The sequence below is a fragment of the Saimiri boliviensis genome, chromosome 2, assembly GCF_048565385.1.
Source record: "Saimiri boliviensis isolate mSaiBol1 chromosome 2, mSaiBol1.pri, whole genome shotgun sequence".
Lineage (NCBI taxonomy): Eukaryota > Metazoa > Chordata > Mammalia > Primates > Cebidae > Saimiri > Saimiri boliviensis.
The window spans coordinates 130,824,776-130,847,115 of record NC_133450.1 but is presented as its reverse complement, the minus strand read 5'-3'; the positions used below and the strand labels follow the sequence as shown (position 1 = coordinate 130,847,115).

General features: G+C 50.2%; 1 protein-coding gene across 5 annotated transcripts in view; it reads left to right on the top strand.

The window, feature by feature from the left end:
* Window positions 1-12,924: 12,924 nt before the first annotated feature.
* Window positions 12,925-22,340, top strand: part of PPP1R13B (protein phosphatase 1 regulatory subunit 13B) — a 123,518-nt gene continuing 114,102 nt past the window's right edge. For 2 of the 5 annotated variants that reach the window (XM_039462886.2, XM_074394368.1), the window contains exon 1: window positions 14,092-14,384. In XM_039462886.2, the coding sequence (XP_039318820.2) occupies window positions 14,376-14,384 (9 nt within the window). In that variant the 5' untranslated portion in view covers window positions 14,092-14,375. Of the gene's footprint in view, window positions 13,439-14,091; window positions 14,385-14,690; window positions 15,132-22,340 lie in introns of those variants that run through there. The other 3 variants (XM_074394367.1, XM_010343919.3, XM_074394369.1) reach the window with 3 other exon arrangements.

Genomic DNA, 22,340 nt, shown 5'->3' with positions numbered 1-22,340 from the left:
GCCAACATGGTGAAACCCCGTCTCTACTAAAAATACAAAAATTAGCTGGGCATGGTGGCATGTGCCTGTAGTCCCAGCTGCTCGGGAGGCTGAGGCAGGAGAATTGCTTGAACCCGGGAGGCGGAGGCTGCAGGGAGCCGAGGTCGCGCCACTGCACTCCAGCCTGGCGCCTGGTGACGAAGCAAGACTCTGTCTCCAAAAAAAAGCTGGGCACAGTGGCTCACGCCTGTAATCCTAGCACTTTGGGAGGCCAAAGACGGCAGATCATGAGGTCAGGAGGTTGAGACCATCTTGACTAACACGTCTCTACTAAAAATCCAAAAAGTTAGCCAGGCGTGGTGGCATGTGCCTGTAATCCCAGCTACTCAGGACGCTGAGGCAGGAAAATCACTTGAACCCAGGGGGCGGAGGTTGCAGTGAGCCAAGGCTGGTTGCACTCCAGCCTGGGCAACAGAGTGAGACTGTCAACCAAAAAAAAATCCTTGAGGGAGGCACTGTTGTTATCCCCATCTGCAGGTGAGCCAACTAAGGCACAGAAACTTATGTAACTGGCCCAAAATTACACAGCTGAAACTAAGTGGCAGCTGTTCTAGCTCCACAGCCCAAGCTCATAGATACTGTGTGAAAGAATGCACATTTTGCTAACTTCTTGCTACAAAATATCCAAGTAGTCACTGCCAAATGGATCCTGAGCTTATAAAACTATGTGAAGTGTATACATTGTAGAAAGTGTGGGATTTAGAGTCATAAGAGCTGGATTTGAATCTTGGATCTCCCACTCAGTGGCTGAAATACCTGGAAAGTCTCCATATCCTCATCTGTAATGATCGGGAAGTGATATTTCCTTTCCAGGAAATAAAAATAAATTAAGGAGCACTCAGAAGTGGCCTTGATTCGGCCCTCTAGAAACACCACAGCAGGGGTCGGTCTGTGGTGGCTCACGCCTGTAATCCCAGCATTTTGGGAGGCCGAGGCAGGCGGATCACGAGGTCAGGAATTCAAGATCAGCCTGACAAACATGGTGAAACCCCATCTCTACTAAAAACACAAAAATTAGCCAGGTGTGGTGGTGCATGCCTGTAATCCCAGCTACTCAGGAGGCTGAGGCAGGAGACTTGCTTGAACCAGGGAGGCAGAGGTTGCAGTGGGCCAAGATCGTGCCATTGCACTCCAGCCTGGGCTACAAGAGTGAAACTCCATCTCAAAAAAAAAAAAAAAAAAAAAAAGGTAGACTAGGAGAAGGAGAGAAACCCCAGGCCAGGAAAGCAGGGACATCTGAAAAGCTTCAAGAAGGGGTTTTTGTATAAGACAGGCGATGGAATCAGCACTCCTGCTTGGGATGGTGAAGGGACACTGTCCTCAGGAGTGGGAGCCAAGGCTGAGCTGGAAGCAGATGGCTGGCTGGAAGGACAGAGCAAGCTGGAGGCCAGTGTGCCAGCCGGGTCACTTCTCCCCAGGGCTCAACTTCCTCCCACAGGGGCCCCTGTGACAAGGGCGCAGATGGTCAGAGAGCTCCAGTTGGCCAGGGAACAGGGCATTCGGACCTAGAGTTGGACAGAGACAGGGCCTTGGGTGCCCACTCAGGGGACTACAGGGAGACGGGTGCCGGGGGACCACAGGGCCTGGAAACTGGCAAGGGACTGAGCAGAGGTCGCCTGAGCTGGGAATGGTTTCCCAGCGGCTTAACTGAGCAGAGCTAGCAACACTCTCCACCCCTTAGTTACCCGTGAGGGAGCCCAGGAGTGGTCCTCCAAGGAGGTGGTCAGCCAATTTCAGAGGCACTCCTTCCTCTTGGGCCTCCCTCCCTTCCCCTTCCCCACCCTCAACATTCACTAAACACCTGCAGAGGTTTATGGGACCAGATGCTAGGAAGGCCCCACATCTGTCCCCACCAGACCAGTTCATGTGAACCGACCTTCCTTCCTTCCCTCCCTCCCTCCCCCTCCATCCCTCCATCCCTCCATCCATGCCTCCTCCCCTCTCCATCCCTCCCTTCCTTCCTCCCTCCCCCTCATCCCTCCATCCATGCCTCCTCCCCTCTCCATCCCTCCCTCCCTTCCTCCTTCCCTCTCTCCCTTACTTCTCTCCCTCCCTTCCTCCTTTCCTTCCTTGGTGGCTACTTAATGAGTGTTCAGGCACTGTTCTAAGTGCTTAAGACACATATCCCTGCCTTCCTGGAACTTACATTTTACTAGGAAGAAGTCAATAAACAAGAAATATAATAAATATGTGAATAAAATGTTATATTGGAAGTCAGTATATGCTAGGGAAAGAGAAACAGTAGAACAGAGTGTCCTGGGTTGGGTGCCCAGAGAGGAAGCCCAGAGACTGGGATCCCAGGGCTGGCTGTGGGTCTGGAAAGTGATCCTGGGAAGCAAGCTGGGGAGAGGAGGAGAGAATACAGGTGCATACCTGCACTGGGTGCCCTTGTGCCCACCCGGGCTCAGTGGCCTCTGGGCAGCTGCGTGGAATGTACATCCAAGCCAAGCCGGCCTGTTGGGGGAGGGAGCCAGGGACTCCACCAGCCCCACGATCTTTGTGAGGACTGCTCCCTGCACACAGCCAGGATGCCAGAATGGCCTCTCAGGGCCTCAGGTGCTGCCAGATGGGTGGGGTGGTGACAGCCTGGGGCAGTGGTTCTCCAAGTGTGGTCCCTGGACCAGCAGCATCAGCATCACAGGGGAACTTGTTAGAAATGCGGATTCTTGGGCCCATCGCAGACCTACTGGATCAGACGCCCTGGGGATGGACCCAGCCTTCCAGGCGATTCTCAGGTGCCGAGAGTGGAGAGGCATCGGCTTTAGGGATGTGGCTAGGCACTGCTACGGTCTGCACAGGGTTTGGGAAATTGGAAGTGAGTGGGGTAGGGTAGGGGTGGTGTCTTAGTTCCGGCTGCTGTAAAAAAATACCAACTGGGTGCTTGTCAACAACAAAAATATATTTCTCACGACAAAAATGTATTGCTCACGAGAAAAATGCATTGCTTACAGTTCTGGAGACTGGAAAGTCCAAGATCAAGGCACCAGCAGGTGCAGGGTCTAAGGAAGGCCTGCTTTCTGTTTCATAGACAGCATCTTTCGACAGTGTGCACACACGGCAGAAGGGGCTAGGGGGCTCTCTAAGGCGCCCCCCAACTTTTTTTTTGAGACAGAGTCTCACTCAGTCACCAGGCACCCGGCTGGAGCGCAGTGGTGCGACCTTGGCTCACTGCAACCTCCGCCTCCCAGGTTCAAGCAATTCTCCTGCCTCAGCCTCCCGAGGAGCTGGGACTACAGGCACGCGCCACCACACCCAGCTAATTTTTTTTTTTTTTTTTTTTTTTGTATTTTTAGTAGAGATGGGGTTCCACCATGTTGGCCAGGATGGTCTCGATCTCTTGACCTCGTGATCCACCCGCCTCAGCCTCCCAAAGTGCTGAGATTACAGGCATGAGCCACCGCACGAGGACTCTCAGGCTCCTTTTATAAGGGTGTTAATCCTATTCCTGAGGCTCTGCTTGTTATGGACTGAATGTCTGTGCTCTTCCTGAATTCACGTGTTGAAATCCTAACCATCAAGGTGGTGGTATTTGGAAATACATTTGCACTATCAGAGGAGCCCTTGAGGGACAGACCCAGTGTCAGCAGATCCGCCTAGAGTGGAAGACAAGGACCTTGGAGAGCCAAAGCCCAGAACACAGGGGCAGGCAGAGAGAACACGGCAGTCTGGCTTGCTGGGAGCAGGGTGAGGACACTGCAGGTGGGGCCACCGGGTGTGGCTATTACATGACAGCCACTGATGGGGCTATGGAAGGGCCTTCAGTGGGGCAGTGACATTCCTATTTGGGGGTCTTTCTTGTTAAAATGCAGTTGTTACAAACCAGGAAGGCTATGGTACAGGCATTCCCTCGAAGGCTCACACTACAGAAATCTCCTACAAAGAAGAAAGGTGTTTGCGCACACGTTTCCTGCACGCCTGTGCTGGATGTCCGGCTTTCATCCTCTCAGAGGGATGCTCCATCCTTCATCCTGCTTTCTTCCTTTTGGGGGCCATCTCTATAGGCTGCAGCCACAGGTGGAGGTGCCCCATGGGAGGTCAGAGCCAGGCGAGAGAGTGATGTGGGAATGGATGCCCTCCCTCTTTGAGCCTGCCTTGGATAACGTCCTTTGACCAGTGCCACTGTCTTCCGGGCTGGTCTCCTTAGACTTTCTCCTTTGCCAGAGACCTGCCCTCCCTCTTCCTTCCAGCTGAGGGTGGAAAGAGTCCCCCTAATGCCGGTCCCAGAGTCCTGATTCCCCTAGTCATCCCCCCACTTCTGTAAACATCCCCCTTTGTAAATCACCCTCCTGGAATTTCCCTAATTTTCGGAAACCATCTGTTTCCCCATGGGACCCTGACTGATGTGACAGTGTCATGAGTACTGGCAGGAACTGGAAGCATCCGAGAGACAGAGCTGGGGACAAGCAGTGGGTTAGGTGGAAGAATGTCAGGGAAAACCCGAAATAAGGGCAGGGGCACTTAGGGTACAAAGTTGGTGAAGAAGAAAAGACGGAAGATGAAAGTGTGTGACACGACCTCCAGAGGGAAAGCTCGCTGTGTGCCGGGCCCAAGACTCCTAACCTCCCTGAATGAATGAATGAGTGAATGAAGTGTCCTGAGCCAGCACAGGACCCTTTTCTTCCTCACAGGGCCTCAGACTGATTCCAAAAGGAAGGGAGAAAGAGAGGTTTAGACCCTGAAAGACCAGTGCTGTGTGCATAGGATGCCCAGCAAAACCCTGCCAAGGTGGAGGGTGGGACTCAACGGAGCTGGGAGTTTTTGGAGGCAGCAGCCGACAGGCAGAGGCCATTGACTTGGCTCTGGGTTTGAGCCACAGCCTCAGTAGCTCTGTGGCCCTGAGCAAGTGGCGAAACCTCTCTGGGCTTCAGGGAACACTCGCCCCACTCCGAGTCCTTGCAGGAAGACCAGGCTGCAGTCGCTTGAACACTTGCCGAGTTATGGGCTGGGGACCCCCACCCCTGGACTGTGACCCTGTGACAGAGGCATGTTGCAGGAATGGAAACAGGTGGGTTGGCTCCAGAGACCCCTTCCTGAGTTCCAAGACTCCTTCGTGGGAACTCCTGGCAGAGACACCCTCTCTGTGGCCTGAGGTGGTTGTCGCTGGGTTTCCAGCTGTACTTTCTTTCCAGCTGGACATTGATTAGGTGCCTAACTGTGTGCTGGGCACTGGGGATTCGTGGGGGGCGGGGACACAGGTGTAGCCCCACAGCTCCGAAAGATGAAAAACAGCAGATCGCCGGGTGTTTTCCCACCAACTTCTTTTCTAACCTAGATAACAAAAAATATTACTTAATGCCCCAGAGGAGCGAATGGAACTGCGATTGGTTCAGAGCCAACACTTGCAAAAACAGGTTTCCCCGGGCAGCTGTGGGGGCGGAACAGGAGCTGCACGTCCCATTGTCCCAGAGTCCCCACCCCCACACTGGGGAGGAGCTGCCTGCCGGGTCTAGGGTGGGGTTGGGAGTTGGCCTGGGGTGGGGGGGATGTAGGTGAGGGCCTTAGAGGTTTAACTGTCCTTGGCCTTGAGGGCCTAGGGGAGGCCCTGAGGGTTCCCGGTGGGGAGTGGTTGCGTGAGATTTTCCAGCGGGAGAGAAGCTAACTTGGAGGAGAGGTGAGGGCTGCTCGGGCTGGGATGGGAAGGAAGGACTGAGCGGGTGGGGGGCACAGATAACACCTGGCATTTGGCAGCAGTGCCACATGGATCCTAGGGTGGACCGCGGGCCCAGCTTGGACAGGAAGGGCAGTCATGAAATGTGGCCTTCTTGGGGACAGCGTGGCCAAGCAGATGTCAGCACAGAGCCTAGGGCACCCTGTCTTAGGCCTGGATAACGCATCGTGGGCACCAGGGCCATCTGAGTCCTTCGTCTCCTCCTCCTAACTTCCGCACTTCAAACCTCGCCCCAGATGGAAGCCCTTCCCCACATCCACTTCCTAGGGGACCGCCCTCCTCCACTTCTGCGGAAGGCCAGCCAGCTTCCCCAGACGGGCCACCGGACGCTGAAGACTGCATATCAGCTGTCAGCGTTTCCCCTGGAAACACGGAGGGCAGAGGGCTTTCCCTCAAGGCCAACAAAGGCCAGACTCACCAACAGGACGCTTGACCCCACCTCCCTCCGCAGCCTCTGGCACATTCCCTTACTTGCTCCTCCCCCTCGCAGCTCCCTGCAGCCCACAACCCAAATTCACCTTCTCCTGGCTCTGTCACAATATCTGGCTTTATTATTATTATTTTTACTGTTATCATTATTGGGGCAGGGTCTCACTGTCTTGCCCAGGCTGGAGTGTAGTGGTACAATCTGGGCTCACTGCAGCCTCCGACTCCTGGGCTCAAACCACCCTCCTACCTCAGCCTCCTGCAGGCACACTCTACCATGCCTGACTACTTTTTGTATTTTGCTGTAGAAACAGGATCTCCTTATGTTTCTCAGGCTGGTCTTTTTATTTATTTATTTTTATTTTTTATTTTTTGAGACGGAGTTTCACTCTTGTTACCCAGGCTGGAGTGCAATGGCACGAGCTCGGCTCACCGCAGTCACCGCCTCCTGGGTTCAAGCAATTCTCCTGCCTCAGCCTCCCGAGTAGCTGGGACTACAGGCACGCGCCACCATGCCCAGCTAATTTTTTTTTTTTTGTATTTTTAGTAGAGACAGGGTTTCACCATGTTGACCAGGATGGTCTCGATCTCTTGACTTTGTGATCCACCCGCCTCGGCCTCCCAAAGTGCTGGGATTACAGGCGTGAGCCATCGCGCCCGGCTCAGGCTGGTCTTTAACTCCTGGTCTCAAGTGATCCTCTTGCTCCAGCCTCCCAAAGTGCTGAGATTACAGGCCTGAGCCACTGCACCCAGCCTGACCTGATTGTTACAGATACACTTACCACTGTTTCAGTTCTTGTCTATCATCTTCTCCCCTGACCAGCATACAAACTCTAAAGACAGGGACCTCACTGTTTTGCTCAAGGCTGTGTCACCAGGGCCTGGACCTGGGTGAGGCACATGGAAAAAAACAGTGGACACCTGTTAATGAAGCCTGCTGGCCCCTGGGCAACAGGTACCTAGACAGCTCCAAGGTGGCAGACTGTGATGGGTGACCCAGGTCTGGGCAATCTGAAAGAACGTGGTGAGATGCATCATCCTTGGGCAATCTGGGGAAACCCTGCAGAAGAAGGCTTTCATCCCAGCACTTTGGGAGGCTGAGGCGGGCAGATCACCTGAGGTCGGGAGTTCAAGACCAGCCTGATCAACCTGGAGAAACCCCGTCTCTACTAAAAAGACAAAATTAGGCCGGGCGCCATGGCTCATGCCTGTAATCCTAGCACTTTGGGAGGCCAAGGTGGGTGAATTGCCTGAGCTCAAGAGTTCGAGATCAGCCTGGGCAACATGGTGAAACCCTGTCCCTACTAAAATACAAAAAAATTAGCTGGGTGTGGCAGTGTGCACCCGTAGTCCCAGCTACTCAGGAAGCTGAGGCAGGAGAATTGCTTGAACCCAGGAGGCAGAGGGTGCAGCGAGCTGAGATTGCGCCATTGCACTCCAGCCCAGGCGACAGAGTGAGACTCCATCTCAAGAAAACAAAAAACAAAATTAGCTCGGCATGGTGGCACATGCCTGTAATCCCAGCTACTTGGGAGGCTGAGGCAAGAGAATCACTTGAACCTGTAAGGTGGAGCTTGTGGTGAGCTGAGACTGCGCCACTGCACTCCAGCCTGGGCAAAAAGAACTAAGCTCCATCCCAAACAAGACAAAACAAAACAAAGAAAGCTTTGATTTTCAACAGGAAAAGGTAGCACTTCAGCGGGACACATAGACTGCTTTCTCGCACATGGGGGTAGACGGACAAGGGCCTGGAGGTGGGGTCTTCAGAGACATAATTAGGTGAAATGAAATCCCACAGCTGGGTGCTAATGCAATGTGACTATGACCTATGAAAAGAGAGACACCAGGCAGGGGCACACACAGCAAAAGACCGAGTGAGGAGCCCACAAGAGGGTGGGCATCTGCCAGCCACGGCAAGAGGCCTAGGAAGACCCCAGCAAGTTTTAAATTTTTTTTATTATTTATTTATTTATTTATTTTGAGACTGAGTCTCACTCTGTCACCAGGCTGGAGTGCAGTGGTGCGATCTCGGCTCACTGCAACCTCCGCCTCCTGGGTTCAAGCAATTCTCTTGCCTCATCCTCCCGAGTAGGGACTACAGACGTGCACCACCACTCCCAGCTAATTTTTATATTTTAGTAGAGACAGGGTTTCACTGTTTGCCAGGATGGTATAGATCTCTTGACCTGGTGATCCACCCACCTCAGCCTCCCAAAGTGCTGGGATTACGGCATGAGCCACCGTGCCCGGCCAAGTTTTAAAAAATATTATTGTAATTTAGTAATATAGTCACCTGATTCAAAAATCAAACATGAGGCTGGGTACAGTGGCTCATGCCTGTAATCCCTGAACTTTGGGAGGCTGAGGCAGGTGGATCATCTGAGGTCAGGAGTTTGAGACCAGCTTGGCCAACATGATGAAACCCTGTCTCAAATAATAATATAAAAAATTAGCTGGGTGTGGTGGCGGGTGCCTGTAATTCCAGCTACTTGGGAGGCTGTCAGAAGAATAGCTTGAACCTGGGAGGCAGAGGTTGCAGTGAGCCAAGATCGTACCACTGCACTCCAGTCTGAGCGACAAGAGCAAAACTCCATCTCAAAAAAAAAAGAAAAAAAATCTAACATGAAATGCAACAGCAGCCAAGAGATGAAGGTCACCATCAATGGTGCTGTGGTGCTGACCATATGTGTCCTTGATACAACTGGATGAGAATGGTCATGTATCTCTGTGGTCTTTCCCCTGCAAACCTATAACCTCAGTGTAATCATGAGAAAAACATCACATACATTTCAACTGACGGGCAGACTACAAAACACCTGATGAGCACTCAAAACTATCAAAGCCTAAAAAACAAGGAAAGCGGGCCCAGCATGGTGGCTCACACCTGTAATCCCAGTACTTTGGGAGGCCGAGGCAGGTGGATTGCCTGAGTTCGGGAGTTCAAGACCAGCCTGACCAACATGGAGAAACCCCATCTCTACAAAAATACAAAATTAGTTCGGCGTGGTGGCGCATGCCTGTAATCACAGCTACTCGGGAGGCTGGGGCAGGAGAACGGTTTGAACCTGGGAGGTGGAGGTTGCAGTGAGCAGAGATCGCACCACTGCACTCCAGCCTGGGTAACAAGAGTGAAACTCCCTCAAAAAAAAAAAACAGAAAACAACAACAAAAAAGAAAAAAACAAGGAAAGCTGAGAACCTGTCACAGCCAAGAGGGACCTAAGGAGACACGACGACTAAACATCATGTGATGTTCTGAAAACTCAGCAAATCTAGAAAATGTATGGACCCGAGTTGATACTAACGTATAGACATTGGTTCATTAATTGTAAAAGATGTACTATACTGATGTAAGACATTAAAAAATGGGAAAAACTGGATGGGGAAAGGGGTATCTGGGAACTCAGTATTTCAAACTTCGCAATTTTTCTGTAAATCTAAAACTGTTCTAAATATAAAGTTTGTTTATTTTTATTATTTTTTTCAGATGAAGTTTTGTTCTTGTTGCCCAGGCTGGAGTGCAATGACATGATCTTGGCTCCCCACAACCTCCACCTTCTAGGTTCAAGTGTTTCTCTCACCTCAGCCTCCCAAGTAGCTGGGATTATAGGCATGACCACCATACTTGGCTTTAGCAGAGATGGGGTTTCACCGTGTTGGTCAGGCTGATCTTGAACTCCTGACCTCAGGTGATCTGCCTGCCCTGGCTTCCCAAAGTGCTGGGATTACAGGCGTGAGCCACTGTGCCCAGCCTAATAAAGTTTATCTTTAAAAAAGTGATAGTGAAAAGCCTCACTCTGATTTCTGACCCTTATCTACCCAGTTCCCAATCCGACGTGTAATCATCGCTTTATTAGTGTTCTCTGGATTTGTCCAGGATTTCTTCATGCCAATATGAATATTTTCTGATCTCCCTCCTTTTTTTTTTTTTTTTTTAATTTTTAAAGATGGGGTTTCACCCTGATGGCCAGGCTGGTCTTGAACTCCTGACTTCAGGTGATCCACCCACCTTGGCCTCCCAAAGTGCTAGGATTACAGGAGTGAGCCACCACGCCTGGCCCTGATCTCCCTCCTAAATGGATTTTCAAATCTATTTTTAAAGAGTTTTAATTTTTTTAATTTTAATTTTTTTATTAAAATAGAGATGGAGGTCTCGCTATGTTGCCCAGGTTGGTCTCAGACTCTTGGGCTCAAGTGATCTTCCTGTCTTGACCTCCTAAAATGCTGGGGTTACAGGCATGAGCAATCATGCCCAGGCTTTACTTTGTTTTTATTTTGAGACAGAGTCTCGCTCTGTTGTCAAGGCTGAGGTGCAGTAGTGCAATCTCAACTCACCGCAACGTCTGCTTTCAAGGTTTGAGATTTTCCTGCCTCAGATTCCTGAGAAGCTGAAATTACAAGTGCCCACCACCATGGCCAGCTAATTTTTTTTTTTCCAAGATGGAGTCTCGCTGTGTTGCCCAGACTGGAGTACAGAGACTCGATCTCGGCTCACTGTAACCTCTGCCTCCTGGGTTCAAGTGATTTTCCTGCCTCAGCCTCCTGAGCACCTAGGACTACAGGCACGTGCCACCATGAAATCTGCCCTCCTCAGCCTCCCAAAGTGCTGGGATTACAGGAGTGAGCCACCGTGCCCAGCCATGTCCAGCCTTTAATACTTTTTTTTTTTTTTTCCTGAGGTACGGTCTATGTTGCCCAGGCTGGAGTACAGTGGCATGATCTTGGCTCATTGCAGCCTCCATCTCCTGGGCACAAGTGAACCTGTTGCCTCAGCCTTCTGACTAGCCAGGACTACAAGTGAGCACCTATGCCTTGTAATTTTTAGTTAGTTAGTTATTTATGAGATGGAAGTCTTGGTCTGTCGCCTAGGCTGGAGTGCAATGGTATGATCTTGGCCCACTGCAACCTCCACCTCCCAGGTTCAAACGATTATCCTGCCTCAGCCTCCTGAGTAGTTGGGACTACAGGCATATGCCACCATGCCCGGCTAATTTTGTATTTTAGTAGAAATGGGGTTTCACCATGTTGGCCAGGCTGATCTCCAACTCCTGACCTTAAGTGATCCACCCACCTTGGCCTCCCAAAGTCCTGGGATTCTAAGCATAAGCCACACTGCCCAGCCCCTTTAATCATTTTATGTTTCAAACATAAAGTACAATGCAGCCCAAAATACCCAGCATCCAGGTTCAAATGTTATCAAGAATAGTATGTTTCAGCTATTCCTAACTGCCTCGCTTTCTTTCCCTCTGGCTGAATTGTTTTTAAATAAATTGCAGACCCTTTACACAGGCTAGGATGCATCTCTGAAAAATATGGACGTTTTCTTCCATAAGTCTAATGCCTATATCCCTCCTTTTTTCGGATGGAGTCTTGCTCTGTCACCTAGGCTGGAGTACAGTGGTGTGATCTTGGCCCACTGCAACCTCCCCCTCCCAGGTTCAAGTGATTCTCCTGCCTCAGCCTCCCGAGTAGGGACTACAGGCACTTGCCACCACGCCTGGCTAATTTTCATATTTTTAGTAGAGATGGGGTTTCACCATATTGGTCAGGCTTGTCTTGAACTCCTGACCTCATGATCCATCCACTTCAGCATCCCAAAGTGCTGGGATTACAGGTGTGAGCCACTGTGTCCGGGCTTTTTTTTTTTTTTTTGAGATGGGGGACTCTCATTATGTTGACTAGGCTGCTCTTGAACTACTGGCCTCAGGCATTCCTTCCATCTTGACCTCCCAAAGTACTAGGATTACAGGTGTGAGCCACTGCACTCCACCATAAATGGCGATTCCTGATGGGCCTCTTGCGAACCTTAGTCTGGGTAATGGGGAGATGCACAAGGGCTTTACGGGGTGGGGCTGTGTGTGCTCCAGGAAGACGGAAGGCAGGAGCTTGTGGGGAATGGAGTAGAGCAGTGGGCTAATAACAAATGAGCTTGGTCCAGGTGGGAGGTGATGGGCTGAAGCCTGGAGTGCAGGTTGGGTGGAGAGGAGGAGTGGGACCAGCAGGAAGGCCTTGAGGGGGAGCTGACCAGCCTGCCTCAAATAGACCCCTGCCTGGAGGATACAGGGGGGTTTCGGTGTGAGGCAGGGTAGCTGCCACTGTCTGTGCCCACAGATCCTGCAGGAAAGAGGGAGGCCCTTCTGCCAATGGGCCCCTTCCTGGGAGAGCAGCCTCATTTACCCCAGGGGGGCACCTCTCTGAAGAGCCCTGGCAAAACCTGTCCTTGGTCAGACTTTGTGGGCCAGACGTACCCCTTGGTGATTAAGGGACATCAGCTGTCAAAGCTGGGGAAACCAAGGCCCAGAGGAGGAGTACAAGTTGCCTAAGGCCCCACAGGAGGTCAGAAGCAGAGCACCTGGAATGAGAACTCAGGTATGTCTCTGACTTCCAGCCTCGGATCATTATCTAGATTATGCAGAGCTTCTTCCTCTCTCCAAACCCTGCTCCCAGAAGAGGGGTGTCATTAGTCATTCATGCCCCGGTGTGGGTAAGTTTCAACATCCCAGGGACGTCTGTATACTAAACCTGCTTGCTAATCACCACCCCACTACAGAATGCTATTTATGGAACAGCTACCACGTGCCACAAATTGTGCTGGGAGTTTTCCAACCCTCGCATCCGAACAAGCCCCCCCACTTCCCGACACGAGGCAAGCACTATCATCCCTGCACTCTCCCATCACCGATACACACTACAATGCAGAAAAGATGCGGCTTATTTAGGATCCCAGGCGAGGGTGTGACAGAGGCGGTGCTGAACCAAGTCAGTCTAACTGGAAAGTCCGCACTGTCAAACACGAGCCCCAGTGGCCTCTGAGGGACAGGGGTGGCTCCCCAGGAATGGGCTGGTGGGAGCTCCCTGGCCGCCTCCCTTGCTCTGCTCCCACTCTGCTGCAGCCAGAAGCCTCTCCGAGCACCAGACAAGCTCCAGACTGACAGTGACCCCGCGGCGGCCTTCTCCACAGGGCCGGCCCTGCCTCGCGTGTCTGGGGTCATCCGCAGACTTTCCCTTCTCATGCCCGTGGGAGGTGGGCGCTGCCGCGGGGAGCACCTTCGCCCCCGGTCTGCACTCCGCCGCGGTCCGGGCGAATGGCACCATGTGGGGGGCCCCGAACGGCTGCCTGCCCTCCTGGCAGCCTTTGCTGAGGGTCTGCTCAGGGCCCTGCCCGGGGCTCTGTCACTTCGGCGCTCAGGTCCGAGGGGGCAGCGTCCCCGGAGACCCGGCTGCGGGGGGAGACCCGGGCCCCAGAGATGGGGTCCGGACCCTGCCCGGGGACGCCGGAGCTGGACGCCGAGGGATGACGGCGCAGGTGAGCACAGGTGGCCGCAGGCTTCCCGGCGTGAGCTCGCTCGGGCCGAGGCTCCGGAGCCCGGCGTGGGGGTGGGGACGCGGCCCCGGGAGCCGCGGAAGACGCCAGCGGGGAAGCCGCTGGCGACCGAGGGCGCCGGGCCAGGGCTGGTTCCGAGCGCGCGGCACCGGGTCACGTGCCCGCTCTGGGGGGCCCCCGCGCCCCTCCCACCGGCCTCCGGGCCGCAGCCTCACTGGGCGCCCGGTGCCGGGGGTCAGGCCGCGGTCAGCGCGCGGGGGCGCGCTGTCGCCGCAGGGACGCGCCCCGCCCACCGTCGACCTCCGGGAGCCCAGGTTCGAGTCCCCGCCCTGCCGCGATCCGCTGCGGGACCCGGCCAGACCCTTCCCTGTCGGGCCTCCGTCCTCCCACCGTCCGCGGTCTCCCAGAGTCGGGGCTCACGCAGAGGCGGGGGCAGCCAGTGGAGCCCACAGCGCGCCCGCCCCTCCCCCGCCGCCGGGAGCGCGGACGCGCACGCACCTGGCCGCCGCCGAGAGCGAGGGTGGCGGGCGGAGCCGTGAAGCCCCGCCCTTTCCCCGCCCCCGCACCCTCCCGGCCAATCAGAGGGAACGACGGGACCCGTGCGGGGCGTCGCGCTGGGGGCGGGGCTTGCGGGGGCTGTAGAGCGAGCGGGAGGCCGGGCCAGAGGCGGCAGGGCTGGGGCTGAGGCGGCGGCGGCGGTGGCGGCGGCCGGGTGCCCGGACAGCGACGCAGCGCGCCCGCGGCCGCGACAGGGCCGGCGAAAGCCTTGCAGCCCGCCGCAGCCGCCGCCTCGCCGCGGCCAGGTCGGCGAGCACGGCGGCGGGCGCGCGGCCTTGGAAGGCGGCCGGAGCGGCGGGCATAGCTCAGCGCGGAGCGTCCTGTCAGGCGGCGGCCGGGGGCGCCGCGGACTCGCGCCGCGATGATGCCGGTGGGTGCGGGCGGGCGGCGGTGGCTTCCTCCGCGGGCCGCGGGCCAAGCCGCCTTCCTCCCGCGGCTCCCGGCCCCCGCGGGCCGGTACGAGGCCGGGCGGGCGGGGAAGGAAGTGGCTGGGCGGGCGCGCCCGGCCGCGGCGCCCCCCGGGCGGGCAGGTGGGGCGGCGCCGGGCTGTCAGCGTGGGGCGGGGGCCGCCTGCGGGCCCTTCCTGCTCGGCCTCCCCGGCCGCGGGGCCGCGGGGCCGCCGGGGAGAGAAGCAGACTCTTTTGGGGCCGGTCATCCCCTCGGTCCCCTCCGGCGCGCGGTCGGACGGTGGGGCCGGTCTCGTGGGTGGCGCAGCGGTGACCCGCCTGAAACGAACGTCCCGGGGTCGCGCTGGGCGCCGGTGGGGTGGGCGCCCGCGCCCGGAGTTCCCACGCCCGGCACCCGCGCTCCCGTGGCCTTCGCGGTTTACCGAGGAAGGTGCCGAGTGCACGGGTTTGGAGAGCCATCTTAGGAATTCCCTTTTCCCGTGTCTGCAGTCTTGGTTCGTTTTGCCGTAACTGGTTTGTTCTCCGTGTTCTGAAGGTTGAACGGGGTTCGTTTGTAGTGGCGGTGCCTTTGTCCTGCCCTTAAGGATGCTTTCGCCTGGAAAGACATTGGCCATTAAATTTGCCATCGTCCTACCGACCCTTCCCTTTACCTGTAATCTAAATAGGAGGGGCTGCTGAATTCTGATTTTTCAAAATTGGCTTTTTGGGAGGTAAGCATCATGACTTACGAAAAAATGTGGGACTGATCGTACGCACTTGGGGAGGTTTTGGTTTTCTGAGTGCCTATGGAGTAAGTAAAATTCTCAAACACGTTTATAGTAAAGTAACACAATCAGTTTTTTAACCTACAATACTACTTTGCAAATCACATTTCATAGGAAAGTACAATTTCTCTGCATTTTCTACTTGAGTATTGCTATTCTACTATGCTGCAACCAAGGACGTTTCGATTAGATTCCACCCCCTTTCATTTCCTTTCTCTTGATAATCTCATCTCCCCGTTTTTAACTAATTTCAGCATTTTTGTAGCTGGTTTTCAGTGTTTTCCAAGTCTTAAGCTTTGATCTACTCGATCCTTAGATCTGTCTTTAGCAATAGGCTTGTTGGGTTTCTAAATATTTGGTTTTAAATGAATAATTGTCTTGTAATGGAAAGAGAATTGGATGAGCATCAGAAGATCTGGGGTCAAACACTGGTTCTCCCACTTTTTAGCTGTGTGACCTTGAACAAGTCAAGGTCTTTGAGCCTGGAATTACCTCCAAAGTAGGGATAAAAATATACCAATATCTGAGAGCTGTCTTGAGGATCAGATAGGATGATGGTCCAAAAATGCGTGCTGAACAGAATGTCATGCAGATATTGTTAATATGGCTTTGAATTTTCAATTTTTAATTTTAATCTCTATAAGGCATTTGGAAACGTCCCTCCCTTTATTTGTTTTATTTTTATTTATTTATTTTTTATTTTTTGCAGTCCCAGCTGTTGCAGGAAACTTCCCTCTCTAATTCTCACTGGCTAGATTTTGAAAGGCATTATGGTGTTTCAAAATTTTGAGAAGTAGTTTTAGTTAAATTTTGTAATAGTCGATCGATGCATTCATACTATGGTGGCATTGAAGTATATCTAGAAAAATTTTGGATGGCTTCATTGTATAATTAATTATAAATATCCTGCTAAGAAACTTGGTTTACATTTTCCATATGATTCATTCAGACAGACATTTTACTTCTATTGCACGTGATTAGAATTTTGAGTTCCTACCTTAACAGGTTTCCTTTTTAACAAGTTTATTTAGCTGGCAATTGGGACATTTCTTTAAATTCCTCAAAACAATAAAATACTGTTGTTGTTGTTTTTTTTAAATAGGTCTATTATCTGTTTAAAACACATTGCTTTTGTTTGCCTTTTAGAAACATATGGTATTTCTCTTAGATTCTCTTTTATGACTTTTACTTTTGTATTTCTTTTGTAATCTCTAGAAATACTACCTGTGGGACTGAGCCCTTCTTCTATTAACACAGTTGGAGTTGGTTGTAAATTTAGTAGGAGTTTTCAGAAATGCCATTCTTACTTGGTAGTATCTTTCTCTTTTCTAATTTAAATTTAAATTTTTAATTCACCCGGGTGCAGGTGGGCTAAGGCCGAAAAGGGCGTTAGCCGCTTGGTAATATCTTTAACTATGTATCCAAAATGTAAACAAGCTTTTTCTCAATTTATTGTATATTTGGTATTCATCATCATGATGAATCATTAAAGGAAAGTTGGATCATATTTTCAGTTTGTGTAGAGGAGCACTGTTCCTTAAAAATCTAAAGCAAGCCACGGATGCAGTTTTAAATTTTGTGGTAACTACATGAAACAGGTTGAGAAAGTATTAATTTTAACAATATTTTTTATTTTATTTTATTTTATTTATTTATTTTTAAAGATGAGGTTTCACCATGATGGCCAGGCTGGTCTTGAACTCCTGACCTCAGGTGATCCACCCACCTCAGCCTTCCAAAGTGCTAGGATTACAGGCGTGAGCCACCGTGCCTGGTCAACAATATTTTTTTATTAATTCACCATATCCAAAATATCACTTTAATGTGTAATCAATATGAAAAAATCACCAATGAGATATTCTGTATATTTTTTGGTACTGAGTGTTTGAAATCTGGTGACAGTTTGCATTTTACAGCACACGTCAGTTCAGACTAGCACATTTCCAGTGTGAAATAGATACAAGTGGTTAGTGGCTACCATGTTGGACAACGTAGGCTTAGAGTATATTTTATTTTATTTGAAAATTGGCAATTAGTATATAATGTCTGTAGTAACTTTTTTTTTTTTTTTTGAGATGGAGTCTCACACTGTCACCCAGGCTGTAGTGCAGTGATGCAATCTCAGCTCACTGCAATCTCCACCTCCTGGGTTCAAGCAATTCTCCTGCCTCAGCCTCCCGAGTAGGTGGGACTACAGGCGTAAGCCACCATGCTCAGCTAATTTTTTTGTATTTTTAATAGAGACGGGGTTTCCCCATGTTGGCCAGGATGGTCTTGATCTCCTGGCCTTGTGATCTGCCTGTCTTGACCTCCCAAAGTCCTGGCATTACAGGCGTGAGCCGCCGTGTCCAGCCTTTTCTTTTTTGAGATGGTGTCTCGCTCTGTTCCCAGGCTGGAGTGCAGTGGCACGATCTCAACTCATTGCAACTTCCACCTCCTGGATTTAATCTGTTCTCCTGCCTCAGCCTCCCGAGTAGCTGGGACCACAGGCACATGCCACTGCACCTGGCTAATTTCTGTATTTTTAGTAGAGCTGGGAGTCACCGTGTTGCTCAAGCTGGTCTCGAATTTCTGAGCTCAAGTGATCCGCCCACCTCAGCCTTCCAGAGTGCTGGGATTATAGGTGTGATCCAACCCCCTACCCTACACCTGGCCTTTCCACTTTTAAACTAAATTATATTTTGGGATGTTCTCTTATGGAAAATAGTATTGTTTTTTGGTATCTGTAGTTACACACGTTTTTGTCAATGTTTTTGTCAGTGGATGACATTTAAAAAATGTTTTCCCAGGAAGAAAGGGGATCATTTAAATAATATTCTTCAGTTCGTCCCTAAGATCTGGGCCTGCAATCATTTAGGCCATGCATTTACAACTTTGACAGAAGAAAGAATTTTAGTAAAAATGGAGAGGCCAGTTCAGATTATAGAAAGGATGAAAACTGCCTTAACTTGGCATATATATATGTGTGTGTTTATATACATACAATTTTTTTTTCTTTTCTTTTCTTGAGACAAGAGTCTTGCTCTGTCGCCTAGGCTGGAGTGCAATGGCAGAATCTCAGCTCACTGTAACCTCTGCATCCCCAGCTCAACTGATTCTGGTGTCCCAGCCTCCAGAGTAGCTGAGACTACATATGCATGCCACCAAGCCTGCCTTATTTTTTGTAATTTTTGGTAGAGGCAGGGGTTTTGCCATGTTGGCCAGGCTGATCTGGAATTCCTGGCCTGGAGTGATCTGCCTGCCTCAGCCCTGCAAAGTGCTGGGATTACAGGCCTGAGCCACCGTGCCCGACCAGGGTACTTTTTATTTTCCAGAAGAATAGTGAGTCAGGAAGTGTTCTGTAGCTTTGAAGTGTGTTTTCTTCATAAAGAAGACACTCTGGACTGGGTGTGGTTCCCAGCACTTTGGGAGGCTGAGGCAGGCAGATCACCTGAGGTCGGGAGTTCAAGACCAGCCTGGCCAACATGGGGAAATCCCATCTCTACTAAAAATGCAAAAATTAGCCAGTTGCAATGGCTCATTCCTGTAATCTCAGCTACTCAGGAGGCTGAGGCAGGAGAATTGCTTGAACTCAGAAGGCAGAGGTTGATCAACCAAGATCGCGCCATTGAACTCTAGCCAGGGCAACGAAAGCAAAACTCTGTCTTAAAAAAAAAAAAAAGTCGGCATTCTGGCCTGGGCTTGGTACAGTGGCTCACACCTGTAATCCCAGCATTTTGGGAGGCCGAGGTGGGCAGATCACAAAGTCAGAAGTTCGAGACCAGCCTGGCCAATATGGTGAAACCCTGTCTCTACTAAAAATAAAAAATTAGCTGGGCATGGTGGTGGGTACCTGTAGTCCCAGCTACATGGGAGGTGGAGGCAAGATAATTGCTTGAACCTGGGAGGTGGAGGTTGCAGTGAGCCAAGATTGTGCCACTACACCCCAACCTGGGTGACAGAACGAGACTGTCTCAAAAAAAAAAAAAAAAAGAAGGCTCTCTGGTGGTGGAGTTTGGTAATGTTAGCAGTGGGACACCTAACTTCAATGAGATGCTGTGAAGTGTGGCTATCATTCTACTTATTTCTGTCCAAGGAGCTCTTTCAGCATGTTTACTGCAGGGTATGGATGACTTTTTTTTTTTTTTAATATTTAGCTTTCAATAAATATTTACTTATTCTGGGTATTCATTTTCTTCCTATGTAGAAACATTTTGAGGTACTAGACTAGGTTTTTCTCTTTTTTAAATAAAAACTGGCTGGGCCTGGTGGCTCACGCCTGTAATTCTACCACTTTGGGAGGCCAAGGTGGGCAGATCACAAGGTCAGGAGTTCAAGAACTGCCTGGCCAATACGGTGAAACCCAGTCTTTAATAAAAATACAAAACCAAACAAAAAAATTAGCTGGGCATGGTGGCGCATGCCTGTAGTTCTAGCTACTCAGGAGGCTGGCGGGAGAATTACTTGAACCTGGGAGGTAGAGGTTACAGTGAGCCAAGAAGTAGAGGTTGCTGTGAGCCAAGATCACGCCACTGCCCTCCAGCTTGGGCAACAGAATGAGTCTCCATCTCAAAAAATAAATAAATAAAATAAACAACTGACATGTAATTGACAACAAAATCCTGAATGGGAAATAGGGTTATTATTCCTACTCATTAGTGAAGACCTTTGGATTTAATCTCTTCGGGCCTCAGTTTCTCATCTGTCAAATGAGTTGGATATAGTAATTTTCAGGCATTTGTTGTTGGTTGAGTAGCTGATTTATGGCAGATACTTGTATGAAGTTCTCTAAAATTCATATTGGTTGCATCAAAGATTCAGGCAACTTGACACTTGTTTTGGCAGCCTTTAGTAAACTCTTTCATTTCCCAAACGTCTTTTATGATAGAGCAGATAGTAAAAGCCCAGTAAATGTTTGCTATTAATTTTTAATTAGTAATTAAGTGACTTGATAAGCTTGATTTTACAGCCTAATTTAGTAAACACCAAAGACTGGACTATTTTTTAAAAATGGTTTTTTTTTCTTTGGAGATGGAGTCTTCGATCTGTCACCTAGGCTGGAGTGCAGTGGCATGATCTTGACTTACTATAATCTCTGCCTGCCGGGTTCAAGTGATTCTCCTGACTCAGCCTCCTGAGTAGCTGAGATTACTGGTGCCACCACCACACCTGGCTAATTTTTTTTGTATTTTTAGTATAGATGGGGTTTCACCATGTTGGCCTGGCTAGTCATGAACTCCTGACTTTAAGTGATCTACCTGCCTCGGCCTCTCAGAGTGTTGGGATTACAGGCGTGAGCCACGGCACCCAGCCTAAAAAAATTTTTAAAATTGATATATTTCTATATGTTTCTGAGGTATATGTGATATTTTGTTACATGCATAGAATGTGTGATGATCAAGTGAGGGTATTTGGGATATCCATTGCTTCTAGCACTTATAATTTTTATGTGTTGGGAACATTTCAATAGCTCTCCTAGCTGTTTTGAAATATAGAATACATTGTGTTCTTTATTTTTTTTTTTTTGGAAATGGATTTTCCCTCTGTCACCCAGGCTGGGGTACGGTGGTGTGATCTCAGCTCACTGCAGCCTCTGCCTCCCAGGTTTAAGTGATTCTCCTGCCTCAGCCTCCCTGGTAGCTGGGATTGATTATAGGAGTGTGCTACCATGCCCAGCTAATTTTTTTTTTATTTTTAGGAGAGACAAGGTTTCACCATGTTGGCCAAGCTGGTCTTGAATTCCTGACCTCAAATGATCTGTCCGCCTCAGCCCCTCAAAGTGCTGGAATTACAGACATGAGCCACTGTGCCTGGCCTGGACCAGATTTTTTTTTTCATTGAGGTGGAGTTATACTGTTGTTGCCCAGGCTAGAGTGCAGTGGCACAATCTTGGCTTGCTGCAACCTCCGCCTTCTGGATTCAAGCAGTTCTCCTGCCTCAGCTTCCCTAGTAGCTGGGATTACAGGTGCCCACCACTACACCAGGCCAATTTTTGTATTTTGAGTAGAGATAGGGTTTTGCCATGTTGGCCAGGCTGATCTCAAACTCCTGACCTCGTGATCCACCCGCCTCAGCCTCACGTAGTGCTGGGATTACAGCTGTGAGCCACTGCACGCGACATTTTTTTTTAAGCCTCTAGTTTCTTTAAAACAAAAATTACATGTAATATTGCCGTTTAGGATAATTTGTTTCTGGCCTTGGACTACCCAAAAATTTCTAAAAGGAAAAGCAAAGTCTCAATGATACAAAAATGTGTATATAAAAAGGTTTTTTTGGCTGGGCACAGTGGCTCATGCCTGTAACCCCAGCACGTTGGGAGGCTGAGGTGGGAGAATACCTTGAGGCCCGGAGTTTGAGACCAGCCTGGGCAACGTAGGGAGACCCTGTCTCTACAAAAATTAAAAAAAAAAAAAACTAGCCAGGCATGGTGGCAAATGCCTGTAGTCCCAGCTACTGAAGAGGCTGAAGTGGGAGGATCACTTGAGCCCGGGAGGATCACTTGAGCCTGGGAGGTTGATGCTGCAGTGAGCTGTGGTCATGCTGCTGCACTTCAGCGTGGGTGACCGAGCGGGACTCTGTCTCAAAGTAAATAAAAAGGGATCCCAAGGTGAATGTTTTTGACAAAAAGGTGTATTTTCCACCTGGAGTTTGGGGACAACTCAGTTTTAAATGTAAATGTGTTAAATGTATTTTCTTAATTCCTTTCTCAGCATCCTACTCTGAACGGTTTTAGGAATCACAGTTTCTTAGGATTTTTAGCAAAATAGGAACTTAAAATATCACTGGGTTATTGTACTGAAGTTATGTAAGTGGTTGTCAACATGCATTTGTATGTGTTTGCACAGATGGAGAATAGTTTCTCAGTGAAAGTGTGGTGAGATTTTGGTGCCTTGAAGTGCTGTTGTCATAGTTATTTCACAAACTGTGGTTCTAGGGCTAAACAGAGGAATGGTGGTAATCAGATTCTATTGTGACACTTTCTTGGCTTGATTGCTTTGCTTTATTTCACTGCACAGATAGCTGTATGACTGTTGTTCAGACTAATTGGTAAGCAAAAGCTGCTGTTACTGGATTTTGTAAAATAAAAATCTTTGGTGACATCATTTAGAACAATATAGAACTGGAAAAATTCGGTCATTTTCATTAAAATTAATGCCATTTGAAATATTAGTATAC